Below are 15,366 nucleotides of genomic sequence, written 5' to 3'. Positions count from 1 at the left end.
GGGTTCGGGCTGCGCGCTTGGACACTTTGTCTTGTCCAGCTTCTCGGTTTTCCTTGAATGCATTCAGATCTCTTTTTGCTGGAGGTTATCACTGGTTTCCCAGTATCTGCTTTGCATACACGGTGCCTGCTTGACTCTTTGTTCTTAAACTAAGTCAGAATACAGACAGTGGCAGGATTTCGTGGTGAAGGATGGTGGCATTTAATTGTGTTCAGGAGCCATTAGTGAAGTAAATCGCTCAGTTTATTTTTCAGAATATATTCTTTCTTTAATTCAGAGCAGTCAACTGAGTCATGCCTGCATGTTTTATTAGGAGGAACACTTGGTGGTAACATTCCTAGACCTGCCACTTCTTCCTACTAACCGTCACGGGATTGCTTTTGCAAGGTAGGAGGGGACGGTCCTTGTTCGCACAGCTTAGAACGTTTTGGCAAGAATCATGTAAGATGCTGCACGTAGAAACATTTTGGAGAACACTCAGCCCTATATGCTCTAAGGAGTGCGTAAGTATATTATTCATACTTTTAAGAAAAGTTGTCCTTGTCTCCAGGGATTAAAAAGAAAACAGTATGTAACACAAAATACAGAAGCCTTAAGAAAAAATGTAGTTGGTGGTTTCTAAACTGTTCTGAAGTTGACTGTTTTGTACACTTCCCTTTGGAAGACAACCAAGAAAGCCAAAATACCTCTTAGCAGAATAAAAGAGGAGATACATAAAAGGGAAGGCAAATGGAAAAATTACTATAATATGAGGCTCTTAAATACGTGGGGTTTGGACAACTTAATTAGAAAATGGTGTAACTGCTTTTTTCCTCTTAAAAGAAAGCCTTTTATCCTACAAGTGTTGATTTACCTATACAAACACTTAAATGGTGTATTGGTTTTTCCATGCCGGGTGTTACTGTGAGTGTTTCACGGGCATTGACTCGTGGTTCTGGTAACAGTCCTTTGAGGCAGATCTGACTGTTCCCTCTTTGACAGAAGGACCTGAGAGGCATGCAGCAGTGTCAGGCCTGCCCTGGTCCACACCTGGTGAGGCGGGGGGCCAGATCTCGAATCCCCTGTGATGACTGCCATGGCCAGGCCCTGCCGTGGGTGCCAGACATCCTGTACCTGGCCTCGAATCCATTCTGTTAGGTTCTGGTTAGGGAGGAGGTGCAAGAAAGGGCCGTGAGTGCTGGGAGGGACACAGAGCTTTCTGGGCACCTCCGTCCGTGGCCTCTGCCCTGCAGCGTGTGTTCCTGGCGGTGACTCCGTGGGTGCGGTGCTCTGCCTGCACTCAGTGCAGATCCGTGGAGCAGCTGGTGGAACAGTTCGTCTGAATGGAAGACCGACATCAGGAACAGGAGAGCGCGGCCTGGCGCTTTCCCTGCTGGCTGCCTCCTCCTCCCTTGGCTGAGAGTTTAGTCATTGCTCAGAGTAGCTGTCACACGTCAGAAGTCAGGCAGTGCTGCACACCTGCCTATCCCAAAACCTGCTCTGCGAAGCTGCCATCAGCTAAAGCCCAGTGTCTCCAGGTACGAGGAGAAGAGGCCAGTCTTTGTTAGACTTTTGGGAAAGGCAAGAATTGGTAAGTCATCGACTTACTGTAGAGGCCTGTTAACCACTTTTTGCAGTGATGTAAGAGCAGTTATGAGTATGTATGACGGTGGGAACATTTCCAGCATGCAGTTTTCATCCACTGCGTAACTAATGCTGAAGCCCTGAAATTAAATCAAGATTGACTTTATCATCGCTCCTCAGTGAAAAAAGGAGTCGTGTAAAGCAGAGTCTACAGAATGATTTAAAGTCTTCTTTGTATTTAGCAAAAATAGTTCTTATCCATAGCAGGTGTTTTGTTTTTGAAATGGAGATACGGGATGAGAGCAGTTCTGGGGCTCGTCTGCTAACTGAATCATGGAGATTTGGGATAGATAGTCCTGATTTAGAGGCCCCATTGTCATGTGCAGAGGGGGACTTGGCCTCATTCTGATCAGAAGTGGGGGTGACAGGGGCTTGCCTGCAGGCACCTTGCAGAGAGTGCGCTGAGGAGGAGGCAGGAGCTCCTCGCTCGGTGGGGGAGGCCCGATTCTCTAGCATGTGGTCGCTTCCCTCGTTCTCGTCCAATTTTCCCCGAAACCTTTCACTGGCTGCGTGTGGCAGAGGGCGGGCCGTCAGGGTCAGGGTCATGTCCTCTGTGTTGGTGATGTCACAGGTCTGATTCTCAAGACCTAAGCACCTGTGTGACGCCATTTGGATCACATGGGACACAGTCATCAACTTCGTTACCGTTAAGTCCCACACTTAGCTGATGTCGATGTCGTCCGTGCAGTGACCATGACCTCTCGGGAATGGATGTCAAACGGCACTTCATGTGCTTTTCATAATAGGCTGTGTTGGTGTACATTTTAACTGCCGACAGGGAGAGGCATGTTTGGTCTTTCATGTACACATGTCTTGGAGGAATTGTGAAAATAAACTGCTTATCCCATTCCAATCAGGTCATGATAAAAGAATGGACTTTTTAAAAATATGTTTTAAAAAGTGTTTAGATGAGGGAAGTCCAGTAATGTTCTCCATTCATTTGTTAATCAGACGTGCAGTGGCTGCCAGGTAAAGCTGGGTAGTCTGGTAAGCACAGGGTCAGGGAGGGGGACTGGATTCGTGCCACCTGACAGAGGGGCATGACTGAGAGGCAGGGAGCAGCTGGCACAGGAAAACTCCAGGACTCCAAGCCTGTAGGAAGAGATGAGGGGCCGGGTCCCGCCTGTGGCCTGCCCGCCTGAAGCAGCGCGGTACCCCGTGATTCCTGACCGGAGATGAGCGCACTTGCTCGTGAACGGAGGGCACAGGTGGGAACTCGCCGCCGTGTGGCCGATGGCAGCAGGCAGGTGCCCTGAGCTAATCCCAGCTCGATGGCAGGAGACCTGCAGTGCGGAGCGTGAAACCTGAGCAGCCGTACCCAGCAAGTATACTAGAGCTCGCCTCAGGTGTCCGCTTCCCTGTCCCTAGACGGGGAGTGCAGCAGAACTCTGACTGTTGTCTGGGTGTGGGTCCTGCTGTGGTGAAAAGAGCTAGAGGAAGTTTTAATATTCTTCTGGGACGCCTGGGTGGCTCAGTTGGTTGAGTGGCTGCCTTCGGCTCAGGTCATGATCCCGGCGTCCTGGGATCGAGTCCCACATCGGGCTCCTTGCTCGGCAGGGAGCCTACTTCTCCCTCTGCCTCTGCCTGCCATTCTGTCTGCCTGTGCTCGCTTGCTCTCCCTCTCTCTCTCTGATAAATAAATAAAATCTTTAAAAAAAAAAAAAAGTCCTCTTCTCTCTGGGTAACGCCTCGTTTAGGACCACTTCAAAGTTTTCAGGTTCAGAGCCAGTCCATGCACTGTTTATTCTAGCCACCACTGGGGTGTGTGGCCTGCCTGCTGGGGTGTGTAGCCTGGCACTGGGGCCTGGGAAGGTGAGCGGCCGTGAACCACTGCGATGGGCAGTCCCCAGTTAGGGGGCACAGTCCATTCCCGCTGTTACACCCGTGTTCTTCTCAAGTAGCTCTTGTAAACGACGGCATTTCCCTTTGTGCATCTCTGCGCATCTCAAGTCCCCGAACACTCAGCGGAGAGTCGGACGGAGAGCGAGCGCCGTGGAGCCGGAGCAGGAGCGTGCCGCATGCGGGCGCTGCTCTCCGAGGAGGGAGTGCCGTTGTCTGCAGGGCGCACGGGCTCTTCTACTTGTCTTGTCTTTTCTACTCGTCTTGTCTTTTCCTTTAAAAGGCAGTTTCCAGTTGTCTCAGTGTCTGCTGTGGTACGTTCTGCTAAATGGGAAAAGGCTTTAATACTGCGTCACAAATCAGTAAAGCCTCCATGTGGTTGGTTGAGGGAGTTAAAGCAGGTAAAGTCGCTGGGCCTTGTGTGGCCAAGCTGGCGTGGCGGAGAAGCGAGAGCCAGGGTCGGCGCGGCCCCACTGATACCTCGTAGGACGGAGGAGTAGCTGATGCCATTCATAGGCTTGGGGAATCGTTTGGCCGAGAGTCATCTCAGCAGATCCCATATAATTTACAACTCAAAGACGGTTTCATTTGGCCATAAAGTGACAGTATTACCAACTAAACTGCTTACGTTATTTACTTTATTCTGTACTTAAAGAAAAAGAATAAGATGTTTCAACCACTGAACATCTTATTGTAGATGTGCACTTGGATTTGGAGGACCACCTGGCAAAGTTCATGAAGACAGAAGAAGCCATCATGTACTCCTACGGGTTTGCCACCATAGCCAGTGCGATCACCGCTTACTCCCAAGAGAGGGGACATCGTGTTTGTGTGAGTAACTTTACCTGTGTTGCCCGTCAGAGGTCCTCTGGAGGTGACGGTGATCTTCCTGGGGAATGCCTTTGTTAGAGGCTCTCTGCCTTAGGTAATACCAACTTTCTGTTTAAAGAGGAACTTCCACAAAGTAATTGGTGCGGCACTGATGAGACCATCACTAGAAGGATGCTGAAAGCATTTTTTTTAATTGATTGGTTTTATTTATTGGTGTCGGGAAAGCCAAACTTACTTCCCTCTGTAGCTCTGTGGCAGCGTAGTGTCCTTGAAGGTCCATGGTCACCGCCCACACAGTCGCTCAGCAGAGCCTTCCGTGGCCCACTGCCCCGCCCCGAGTCCTGCTCTCTGCTGACCTTGCTCTGTGGCTTGCAAGGATCATAGAAGCCAAGAGCAAATCTGCGCGCTCGAGCACACGTGCCCTGGCTGTGTGGCGTCTCCACTTTTGTGGAGAGGGAGAGCAGAGAGCAGTGGGCTGGGCTGGCCCAGCTGGGCAGCCAGCTGCCCCCACCGCGGGTACCACCCTCTAGCCCAAGCCTCCTCTGTCCTTTGAGTGGATCATTAAGGGACTTTGAATTTTAGGTCTCAGATTTACTTTTGTTTCCTCTTTTCCTTTTTAACAGCATAGCCAGAATAATCTTTGTTAAAAACGCTCATCTGATGATGTCATGCTTAAGCACTCCCCTAGTTCCTGAAACAAAGATCCACGTCCTTATTACAGTCTTCTCCGTTCTAGACCACCTTTCCAGACTCATTTTGTCTCCTTTTTCTTCAGGTGCTCGTGCTGTAGCCTCATTGGCCCTATACGCTAGTTTCCTCTCGCTTTCGGGCCTTTGAACACACCAGTCCCTGTGCCTAGAATCATCTCCCCCCTCCTCCTTGATGCTGGCTCGTGCCGCTCGCCCCGCACGGTGGTGCCTCTGCAGGGCCCTCCCTCACCTCCCTCACCTCACAGGCCAAGCCTAGACCCTGCCACATGCGGGGAGTCTCACAGCTGGAGGGCTTTGGTCTCTCATGGAACCCATAATCACACAGGGGTGCGCACACTGCCTGTCACAGTCCCCTGCTTGTCAGGCCTCCCACACGCGCGTGTGCACACACGCATACGGCCCCGCTGTCCCCTGCTCATCCCACCTCACGCTTGCTGGGCTCTGCTTCTGTGGCACCTCCGTCGGTTCTTACTAGTTCATTGCCTGAGAGCGCATCTCCACTCAGTTGTGCTCATTAGACACCAGCTCGGTCAATAAACGAGCAGCTCAACGGCGCGGCAAGCTCAGGCACACGCCGCGGTGCCGGCGTCGGGGGGCTGGGGCTGGGGGTGTGCAGCCCGTTCCACCCCCGCGCCCAGCAGCCTGGAGCGCCGGCATGTGGCCACATGGAGCTCGTGTGCGTCCTTGTCGGGGCCCGAGTGCGGGGTCACCTTGTCTATGGTCCCGGCCCAGAGGCCTGGACTGTGCTCGCTCCCACTTGCCGTGCTCTGACACATCACTTTAAACGTTCCGCCCAGGACCCATCCAGAGGTACGAGGTGGGAGCACTGGAGGCGATGCTGGTGTTTAGTAAATTATCGGATGAATTCGTCAGGCTTGGACAGTTACGCGCAGGGCTTAGTCTCTGACTCTCAGCGAACGGTGGGGGAGCTTTGCCGGCAGGAGTCTCGGCGGAGCGCTCGCTTGTGCTGGGTCTGTCCCTGTTCACCACAAATAGTGCAGACATTCTGCGGGCCCTTTGCCCTGTCTCCCCAGTGCTTGCTTCATAGCTGGGATGTGGACACGGATGAAGGCAGGATCCGGAACATTTCCATCGCGGCGGATCCCTGGTTGCCATACAGGTGGTCCTCCCGCCCTGCCCGCTCCTTATCCCCTGGCAGCCACATCCGGTCTCCCTTTTCGTGATGTTGTCATTTCAAGATTGTTAATACAAGTGCGGCCGTGCACTCAGTAGTGTTTGGGAGTCGCTTTTTCCCTCGGCATGAATTCTCTGGGGGTCCGCCCGTGTCGTGTGGATCACGAATTCTTTCCTTGTGATTACTGAGTCGCACTTCACGGTCCGGAAGCAGCACCGTTGGTTGAACCACTCACTGACAGAGGATGTCTACGCTCTTTCCCGCCTGGGGCTAGAACACAGAAGGCTGCTATGAGCATTTATGCACAGGTTTTCTCTAAAGCTAGGTTTTCATTTCTGTGGGCGTAGGCCAAGGAGTGCGGCTGCTGGTCTCATGGCGTCGCCTGTTTTCCAGAACAGCTGTATCATTTTGCATTCCCATAAATAGTGTTTAAGTGAAGTAGTTTCTCAACATCCTCAGAAGCATTTGGTATTGTCATTTTTTTAAAAATTTTAGCCATTCTGATAAGCGTATAGAGAGATTTTATTGTGATTTTAATTTATATTCCCCTAATAGCTAATGATGTTTGCATTTTTTGGACTTTGGTCTTGTCATTAGGAGACGACCGTAAAATCCCCTGGGATTCCTTCTTGTGTTTTCTGGAGAAACAGTATAAAATTAATGTCAATTCCTTAAATGTTTGGTAGATTTCTCCAGTAAAGCCAACCAGGCCTAGAGATTTATGTTTTGGAAGAATTTTAATTCTGAATTCAATTTCCTTACTACGGGTCAGATTGTCAGCGTCATATTGATGAGTTAAGATGGTTTGTGTTTTGGGACGCCTGGGTGGCGCAGTTGGTTGGACGACTGCCTCCGGCTCAGGGCGTGATCCTGGAGTCCCGGGATCGAGTCCCACATCAGGCTCCCAGCTCCATGGGGAGTCTGCTTCGCTCTCTGACCTTCTCCTCGCTCATGCTCTCTCTCACTGTCTCTCTCTCTCAAATAAATTAAAAAAAAAAAAGATGGTTTGTGTTTTTAAAGGAATTCATTCTTCTCAGTTGTCAGACTTAAGTTATGTTCTTTATAATACTTCCTTTTTCTTCTAAATGTGATAATGCATTTCATTCCTGTCTGGTATTCTGGCTCCTCTCTTTCTAGTTAGTTTTGCTACAGTTCAATTTTATTTATCTTTGCAAAGAACCAGCTGTTTGTTTCAGTGATTGTTCTCCGTTGTGTTTTTATTTTCAATTCTGTCACTTTCTGCCACTGTTTCCTGCCTTCTGCTCTTCTTTGGCTTCTTTCTGCTCTTTTTCTAGATTCTTTAGTTGGGAATTTTGATTGTTGATTTGAGACTTTCCTTTTTTCTAATATGTTAGTGCTGTGCGCTACTTGCGTGCTCCTCTAGCCTTGGCCCACACACCTTGGTCTGTTTATTTTCATTGAGTTTGGTATATTTTATTTTTCTTTAGACTCTCTTTGACCCGCAAATTACTTAGAAGTGTGTTTAATTTTCCAAGTGTTGGGAGATTTTAGATTTGTTGCAGTTTGTGTCATGGCTCCCGATGTGGTCTCTGTGAGAATATGTTGCCTGGTCACTAAAGACGAATATTTGGCCATTGCTCGGTGATGTGTTGCATAAGCGACACTTAGATCCTCTTAGTTCACGGTGGTGTTGAGGTCTGATCTGGCCTTGCTGGTTCTCCGTCTGGTAGTTCTGCAGTTACAGTAGTTGTGATGTGTCTGTGTTCCTTCTCTTACCTCAGTTTTTGCTTCTCAGCCTTTTGTAGCTCTGTCGTTTGCATATTTTCTTGGTTATTTGATCCTGGTTATCACTGTATCATAATGTTCTTCTCTGTCTCTGGTAATTTTCTTTGTTCCAGAGTCTACTTCATCAGATAACAGCGTAGGTATTCTGCTTTCTCCTGATGAATGTCTGCATGCTGTATTTTCCGTGTGTATCACACATACAGCCATTATTATGTACCTTGTGGTATATTTTCTCAAAGGTAGGATATTGTTGGGACCTGTTTGATCCATTCTGCCAGTCTTTATCTTTAAATCATGTATTTTGGCCATTTACATTGAAAGTAATTACTGGACATGTGAGAGCACTTTATTTTTTGTTGCATATTTGTTATCTCCTTTTTGGTTTTCTTTTTCTTTTTCTTTCTTTTTCCTGCCTTTCTGGGGGTTAAGTGAACTTGTTTTGGGATTCTAGTTTGACTTATCCATGGTGTTTTTGAGTGTTTCTCATTGCATAGTCCTGTTTGTTTTTAGTCATTGCTTTCAATATGACATTATGTATACACGTAACTTATCACCATCTGCTGGTCTCGTCATTTTATCATTTCAGGTAGAGAAACCTTTACCTTCCTTACACTTGTCTACTCTCCTTGTTTATAATTGTTTTCAGTACTTCCTGCACATACTTGAAAACCACATCAGACAGTGCTCTAATTTTTACTTAAATCATCCAAAATAATTTAGAAAACTTGGGAAAGTAAGAAAAGCGTAGTGTGTTTGTTCATAATTTTACTTACTCTGTTTTTTCTTCCTCTCTGATAATCTAAGATTCTTTCGTTTTCTTTACTTATTTTTTTCTATGTGAAAAGCTTCCTTCAGCCATTCCTTTTCCCCTGGACTGCTGGAGTCATCTTCTCTTGGTTTTCCTTCATTTGCCTTCGTTGCCCCTGTTCCCTAAAGGATCTTTCTGCTTGTTGCAGAATTCTTGTTTGCAAGTTCTCGCCTTCCAAGCATTTAGATTATAAATGTAAATATAAAAACCCCACTTTTTCCTGACCTCCCTGGTTTCTAATTGGTCTCTCATATTATTTTTCTCTTCTATGTAAGATGTCATTTTAGGGCTGCTTTCAAGATTTCTTTATCATGATTAGTTTTCAGAAGCTTTACTGTAATTTTGGCGTTTGTTTGGGTTTACCTGTATGAATTTTGCCCAGCTTCTTACCAAATTGGAGGCACCTTCCATCCTTATTTCTTTGAGTACTTTTCAGCCCCGCTATCTCTCCGTCCTCCAGCCCTCGGCTGCAGCCAGTGTGGCAGCTTTCATTGTAGTTCCGCAGGTCCCTGAGACTCTGCTCTTTCGTTGTCGTGTGTTTTTCTCTGGTTTCCGTTGCCTAGCTTCTGTTCTGTCCGCTACTTCTCCCGTTCTTCTCTCCGTCCCACCCGGCCTGCTGCTAAGCCCATCCCTGTGCCTTTCCTTTTTGTCTTTTTTTTTTTTTCTTCTGGCCATGGTGTTTTTCAGTTCTAGCTTCCCATGGGATTCTTTGTCTCATGTTTCTTTCCTGGGGCTTTCTGTTTTTCCCTTGTTCCAAGCCTGTTCATAAGTGCCCACTGAAGTATTTTTATCATGACTGCTCTAAAACGACTCTCATATAATCCGGACATCTGTCAACTCAACATTAGTATTTGTTGATTATTTTCTTTCATTCTGTTTGATATCTTTTGATTCTTGGTATGACAAGTGATACTCGAAATCAGGACATTTTCGGATTCTGCTCTCAGAGTTTATGCTTTATTTAAACCTTGGATTTTAGTCTGCTTTCTCTGTCACTCTTCCATTAGGGGTGGGGGGCATTCACTACTGCCTCATGACTGCCAGGTGGAGGTACAAGGCCAGGGTCCCCCTTCCGCCTCCACTGACACCCGGGTGGGGGTGTTTTCATTTCCTTCGGCGTTAATGAGAGTCCCACTCTCCCTTGAGCCTTCTCTGGCACAGCCCAAGCCAGGAAGAGGAGGCTGTCCCTCCCTGAGGGGGGAGCGGAGGCAGGGGCTCTCCATGCGGTCTTCACGGACGCCACTGGGAGGGCCCTTGTTACTGGCTCACGGGGTCTAGTCCTGGCTCCCTTCTCAGAGGCCACCGGGGTGGCTGTTGGCGCGCCTCCTAGCTTTGCAGCCGTCCGAATCTGGGCCCCTCAGCCCTCACTGGTGTGGGGGGATGAGCCCAGGTTTTTCTCTGGTTTGGCTACAGTGGAGTCATTTCTGCTTGCCGGGTTGCCCCTTTCCTGTCCCTTGGGCCACAGAGGGCAGGTTCTGTGAGCTTTTGTGTCCGCGCCCCTGGGTACTTGGAGGGGGTCAGCTTCGTCAGCTCCAAGTCAGGGAAGCGCACGAGACGGCATGTCATAGGTCGCCAGCCAGCCTGTCATTTTTCTGCACTTCTCAGAGTCTTCTTATGTTTGTTCTATGTGTAGTCTCCGGGGTTTGGGCTTGTACTTAGAAAAATAGGGAAAATAGGACTATTCCATCTTCACGGCAGAAGCCTTGCACATACTTTAAAATAATGCAGCTTAATGTCAGAGACACCCTCCCCCCCTAACTTGGTTTAGAAGCTCTTACTGGAGTTTCAGCCGACACAACCAGAGGCCACAGTTGGTATCACTTCTCATGGCAGAATAAGGGCATAGTCTGCGGCGGTCCAATCCGAGACGCCACTTAGGGTGAGGTCACTAGCGTTGTGTGTGTCTCAGAAAGAAGAAATTGCTGTGGGTGAGCAGACGTGCACACTGCCTTCTGAGAGGGCAAAACGAGGCAGGGGGAGCTCCAGCGGGGTCACTCTGTGAGGACGCCCATGGTGAGGCACGTGGGGCCGTGTGCGCCGCCAGAGGGTCCTGCTGACCTGAGCGTTAGCGAGTGCGCGGTGAGCGGCCCCAGAGCGCAGGCGAGAATATTGACAAGACCTTTGCAAACCCCAGTCTGGTGTTCTCTCTTCCCTGCAGAGACAGAGCTGCCTGCTTTGCCATTCAGAAAGGACTGCAGGCCTCACAGAGTGACATCAAATGGTTTCAGCACAATGACTTGGCCGACCTGGAGCGCCTGCTGCAGGAACAGGAGACGGAAGACCAAAAGGTACAACTCTTTTGAAGAAAACTACACAGTTCTTCTGTGCTTGCTAACCTGCCGAATTATGTATGAAATGGTAATTTGTCATGAAAACTCACCTGTGGACCACTCGTGGGTGTGAAGCAAGGGCGTTCCTGCTCCGCGTTGGAGAGGCGGGTCTGCCTGTAATCACCTCCTCGTCAACCTAATTACTTACAGCAGCTTTGGGGGAAGGTAGCGCGGGCAGCTTCCTGGAAGAGGAGGGCAGCATGCGCGTCGGGGACCGGGTGTCTTCCCCAGTCTGTGGTGGTGACGCCGGACCGCGCTAGCGCTTATACCTGCATCTGGGGCACTGTCTGCAGAAGAGAGTCCGATGTGGTCATGGTGTGATGTAAAAAAACAAGAGACGGGAAACTGCCTGCACCCAGCGCTGGTGCCATAGTTACTATGTGGTGTATCCACAGCAGAGCAGTGTATCTCCACCGAAATCATGTTTTCAGTAATTATTAATTAAAATAATTTTTTTAACTCAGGTTCTGACACTATGGCAGTAAAATCCTGATTTGAACAGAGTATAAACTCTTATAAAAGAAGGACAGCCACTGTCAATGGGTCTTGTAACTACCTAATCTGTTAAAAATATTTTGCACTTTCCCATGTCCTAAGATTCCTCCATTGAGTATTTTTTAAGCCGTAATAAAAACACTTCACTTTGGAAAGGTAGGGGAGGCTCGCCTCTCTTCACGTCCTCCCCCGTGACCCCCAGCAAACCCATGGCATTCGGGTCTGAGTCAAGAGTGGTGTGAAGGTAGTCAAGCCCGCTCGGGGCTGTGCATTCCACGTGCTCTCAGTGTCACAGCCGTGGGTCCTGGCATGTCCCTTGTTAGAAGCGTAGAGGCCAGAAACTTTTGCGTAGGAAGATGGTGCCAGTTCTACCCAAGGATCTCAGTATTTTTCCAGCCTTGCATGCCTGAAGCATTTACAAATTCCCCAGGGTGGGCGGCTTATTACTCGTGACCTGCCGTCAGCGGGATGCAGGAAGGTTCTGTGTCTTCTGAAGTAGCCGCCGCCACTGCCTCACGCATGTCTGGATGAGGTCATGGTTAAGTTTTACTTGACCTGATGGTTAGGAAGGATTTTATCTGCTGTTGGGTAGGTGAAGGAGAACAGGGTCTGTCTGTTCAACTTTTTATCATGGAAAATCTCGGGCATATTCAAAGGAAATACAGTAGTATAAGAAGCCTCGTGCCCTTCTTGTATCATCAGAGCCTCTGTCACAGTCCCATCATCTGTGATGATTGCCATCGTCACTGTAGCTCGGTTTTAGGCAAATTTGGTAGATGTTGGAGTGAACAAATCCTGGCCATACATTTTGACCAGTGGATAATCCAGGTATCATGGCCTCGTTGTGACCTAAAATGTGCCTATCTCCCCCAGAAGTTTCCCTTGGGCTCAGTCATTCTGGGTGTGGGGGGTTGTTTGTGCTTTGGCATTCTCAGAGCACCTAAATAACGTGTGTGTGTATGTGTGCGGTCACCTCACGGACTGGGTGAACTGGGAAACATGAGAAAAGAAAGCGCCGTTGTCTCAAAGTAACAGGGTATAAAACCTTGAACTTGAAACTCACCCAGACTGTCAGTTGGTTTACTTACTCAGATGAATAGATATTGTCAGATGGAGTGCTAGGGAGCATCTAACAGATTCTGCGTTTGCAGTTACTGAAATTTAAAATGTGTTTTTAGGGGCGCCTGGATGGCTCAGTGGATTAAAGCCTCTGCCTTTGGCTCGGGTCATGATCCCAGGGTCCCGGGATGCAGCCCCACATCGGGCTCTCTGCTCAGCGGAGAGCCTGCTTCCTCCTCTCTCTCTGCCTGCCTCTCTGCCTCCTTGTGATCTCTCTGTCAAATAAATAAAATCCTTTAAAAAATTAAATAAAATGTCTTTTTTTTTTCCTTTTAAAGAATGCTCACAAGGCTCGGGTCACCCGACGTTTCATCGTCGTGGAAGAGCTGTATATGAACACTGGGACTATCTGTCCTCTCCCAGAGCTGGTAAACCAGCACGCTCACTGAGCATGGCAGTACTCTGACGGGGCAGTTTGTTTATGTACGCTTCTCCTGTCGGATGTCTGCGCTGCTTGCATAACGGGCGCTTACGTACCCGGGAAGCAGATGAGCGTTACGTGCCTACCCCCGTCTTTAAGCAATAATCAAGACTCAGCTTTTTAAAGCCTACTGTATTGAGGTGTAATTGACTTACAAGTGTACAGTTTTTTTTGTTTAAAGACTTGACTTTATTTGAGAACAAAAGAAAGCACAAGCCATGGAGAGGGACAGAGGAGGAGGGAGAAGCAGGGAGCCCAACGTGGGGCTCAGTCCTTGGACTGAGATCATGACCTGAGCTGAAGGCAGACGCTTAACCAACCAAGCCACCCAGGCGCCCCAAAACAGCTCCTTCAACAGAAAAAGCAATCTACTGGTTTTAGAAAGCGCGACTGCGAGATTTCTCAGTGGCTGGATGGCCACGGCACTCTGGCTGCTGGAGGGCTGCTGTGAGCTTGCGTACAAGCACGTTTGGATCCCCATTTTCAGTCTTTCTTGTGTGTTCTTGGCCGTACAGTTGCTGGATCAAATGGTGAGTCTATGCTTCACTTACCGAGCACCTGCCAGACGGTTTTCCGCAGCAGCTGCACCATTTTACAACCCCTGCCCTGCCCGCAGCGCAGGAGGGCGCCAGTTTCCCCACAGCCTCACTGACACTCCGTTGTTTCCAATTTTTGCTGCGCCGGTAGGTGTGAAGCACATGGTTGTGACTGCCCTTCCCGGAAGACCGACGATGTCGAGCCTCTTTTCTTGTGTGTGCAGCTCTTTGGTGTGTCTTTGGGGAAGAGACTTCAGAAGTCTTTTGCCCATTTTCAAACTGGGGTGTTTGTCTCTTTATCGTTATGTTCCAAGAGTCTTCCCATGCCCTGGACACTAGACCTTTACCAGATACGCAATTTGCAAGTGTTTCCTCACAGTTCTGGAGGTTGTCTTGTCATTTCTTTGGTTTGTTTGCTTTGATGCGTTGAAGTCTGTAATTTGATAAAGGCCAGTTTGTCTAGTCTTTTGTTGCTGCTGCTTTTGGTGTCCTAGCTGAGAAATCTGTTGTCAAATCCAGAGTCGGGAAGATACACCACTGTGTTTTCTTCTGAGAGTTTCATAGTTCTAGCTTTGTTGTAGGGCCCTGATCCATCTTGGTGTTTTGTTTGTTTTTGTTTTTATAGGTTTTATTTATTTATTTGAGAGAAAGAGAAAGAGAGCCCAGAGGGAGAGGAAGAGGCAGAATCGGACTTCCCAGGAGAAGGGAGCCCAGCGCGGGGCTTGATCCTGGGACCCTGGGATCGTGACCTGAGCCGAAGGCAGACGTGTAACCGACAGAGCCCCACAGGCGCCCCGTCTGAACCCTTTGGACTTAATTTTTGTGTGTGTCCAGTTTCGTTCTTCTGCATGTGGTTTCCAGTTGTCCCTGGACCGTCTGCTGAAGGCACTATTGTCCTGGTCTGTTGGCCGTAGAGAGATGGGCTCTCTAGCTTTCAGGACTCTCCTGTCTGTTCTGTCGTCTGTATGTGTAGCCTCATGCCAGTATCACCGTGTCTCAATTCCTTTGCTTTATAGTAAATTTTGAAATCAAAGCATGTGAGTTCTCCAACTTTGAGGTTGTTTTTGGTTATTTGTGGTCCCTGGAGATTCCTTATGAAGTTTAAGGTCAGCTTTTCCATTTCTGTAAAAAAAAAAAAAATGCCATTGAAATTTGGATAGGGATCGTACTGAATCAGGATTGTATTGAGTCTGTAGATTGATTTAGGAAGTATTTCCATCTTAATGATATTAAATGATATCATTTAATCCTTGAATCATTTAATCTTTAAGTCCTTGAATCCATGAACACAGAAATATTTCCATTTACTCAGATCTTCTTTAGTTTCTTTCAGCAGTGTTGTTTTTTTTTTTCACTATCAGGTCAGACATCTCTTTGGTTAAATTTATTCCTAAGTATTTTATTCTTTTTGATGCTGTTATAAATGGACTTGTTCTAGGGATTGTTAACTGCCAGTTTATAGAAATATAACTGATTTTACAGGGTTTTTTATTTTTTATTTTATTGTTGTTTTTTTAAGACTTCATTTTTACTGTATTCTCCATGCCCAGCACGGGGCTCGAACTCACAACAGTTGGGTCCTGCCAACTGAGCCAAAACTCAGCCAACTGAGCCAGCCAGGCACCCCTGATTTTGTGTTTTAACCTTGTATCATGGAATATTCTGTAAGTAAGCTCCTGTAATCTATGCGTAGAGATAGTGTTACCTCTTCCTTTCCATTTTGGAGGTCTTTTACTTTATTTTTCTTGCCTCACTGTTCTGGCTAGCACCTCC

General features: G+C 48.1%; 1 protein-coding gene across 1 annotated transcript in view; it reads left to right on the top strand.

Annotated features, from left to right (window-relative positions):
• Window positions 1–13,025, top strand: part of LOC122905386 (serine palmitoyltransferase 1-like) — a 31,689-nt gene extending 18,664 nt beyond the window's left edge. Inside the window, 4 exon segments of the mRNA XM_044247002.1 lie at window positions 4,160–4,269; window positions 4,271–4,293; window positions 10,851–10,980; window positions 12,915–13,025. Of these exon segments, the coding sequence (XP_044102937.1) occupies window positions 4,160–4,269; window positions 4,271–4,293; window positions 10,851–10,980; window positions 12,915–13,025 (374 nt within the window).
• Window positions 13,026–15,366: the final 2,341 nt, after the last annotated feature.

Source organism: Neovison vison, chromosome 4, assembly GCF_020171115.1.
Source record: "Neovison vison isolate M4711 chromosome 4, ASM_NN_V1, whole genome shotgun sequence".
Lineage (NCBI taxonomy): Eukaryota > Metazoa > Chordata > Mammalia > Carnivora > Mustelidae > Neogale > Neogale vison.
This window is presented reverse-complemented; position numbering and strand designations above follow the sequence as displayed.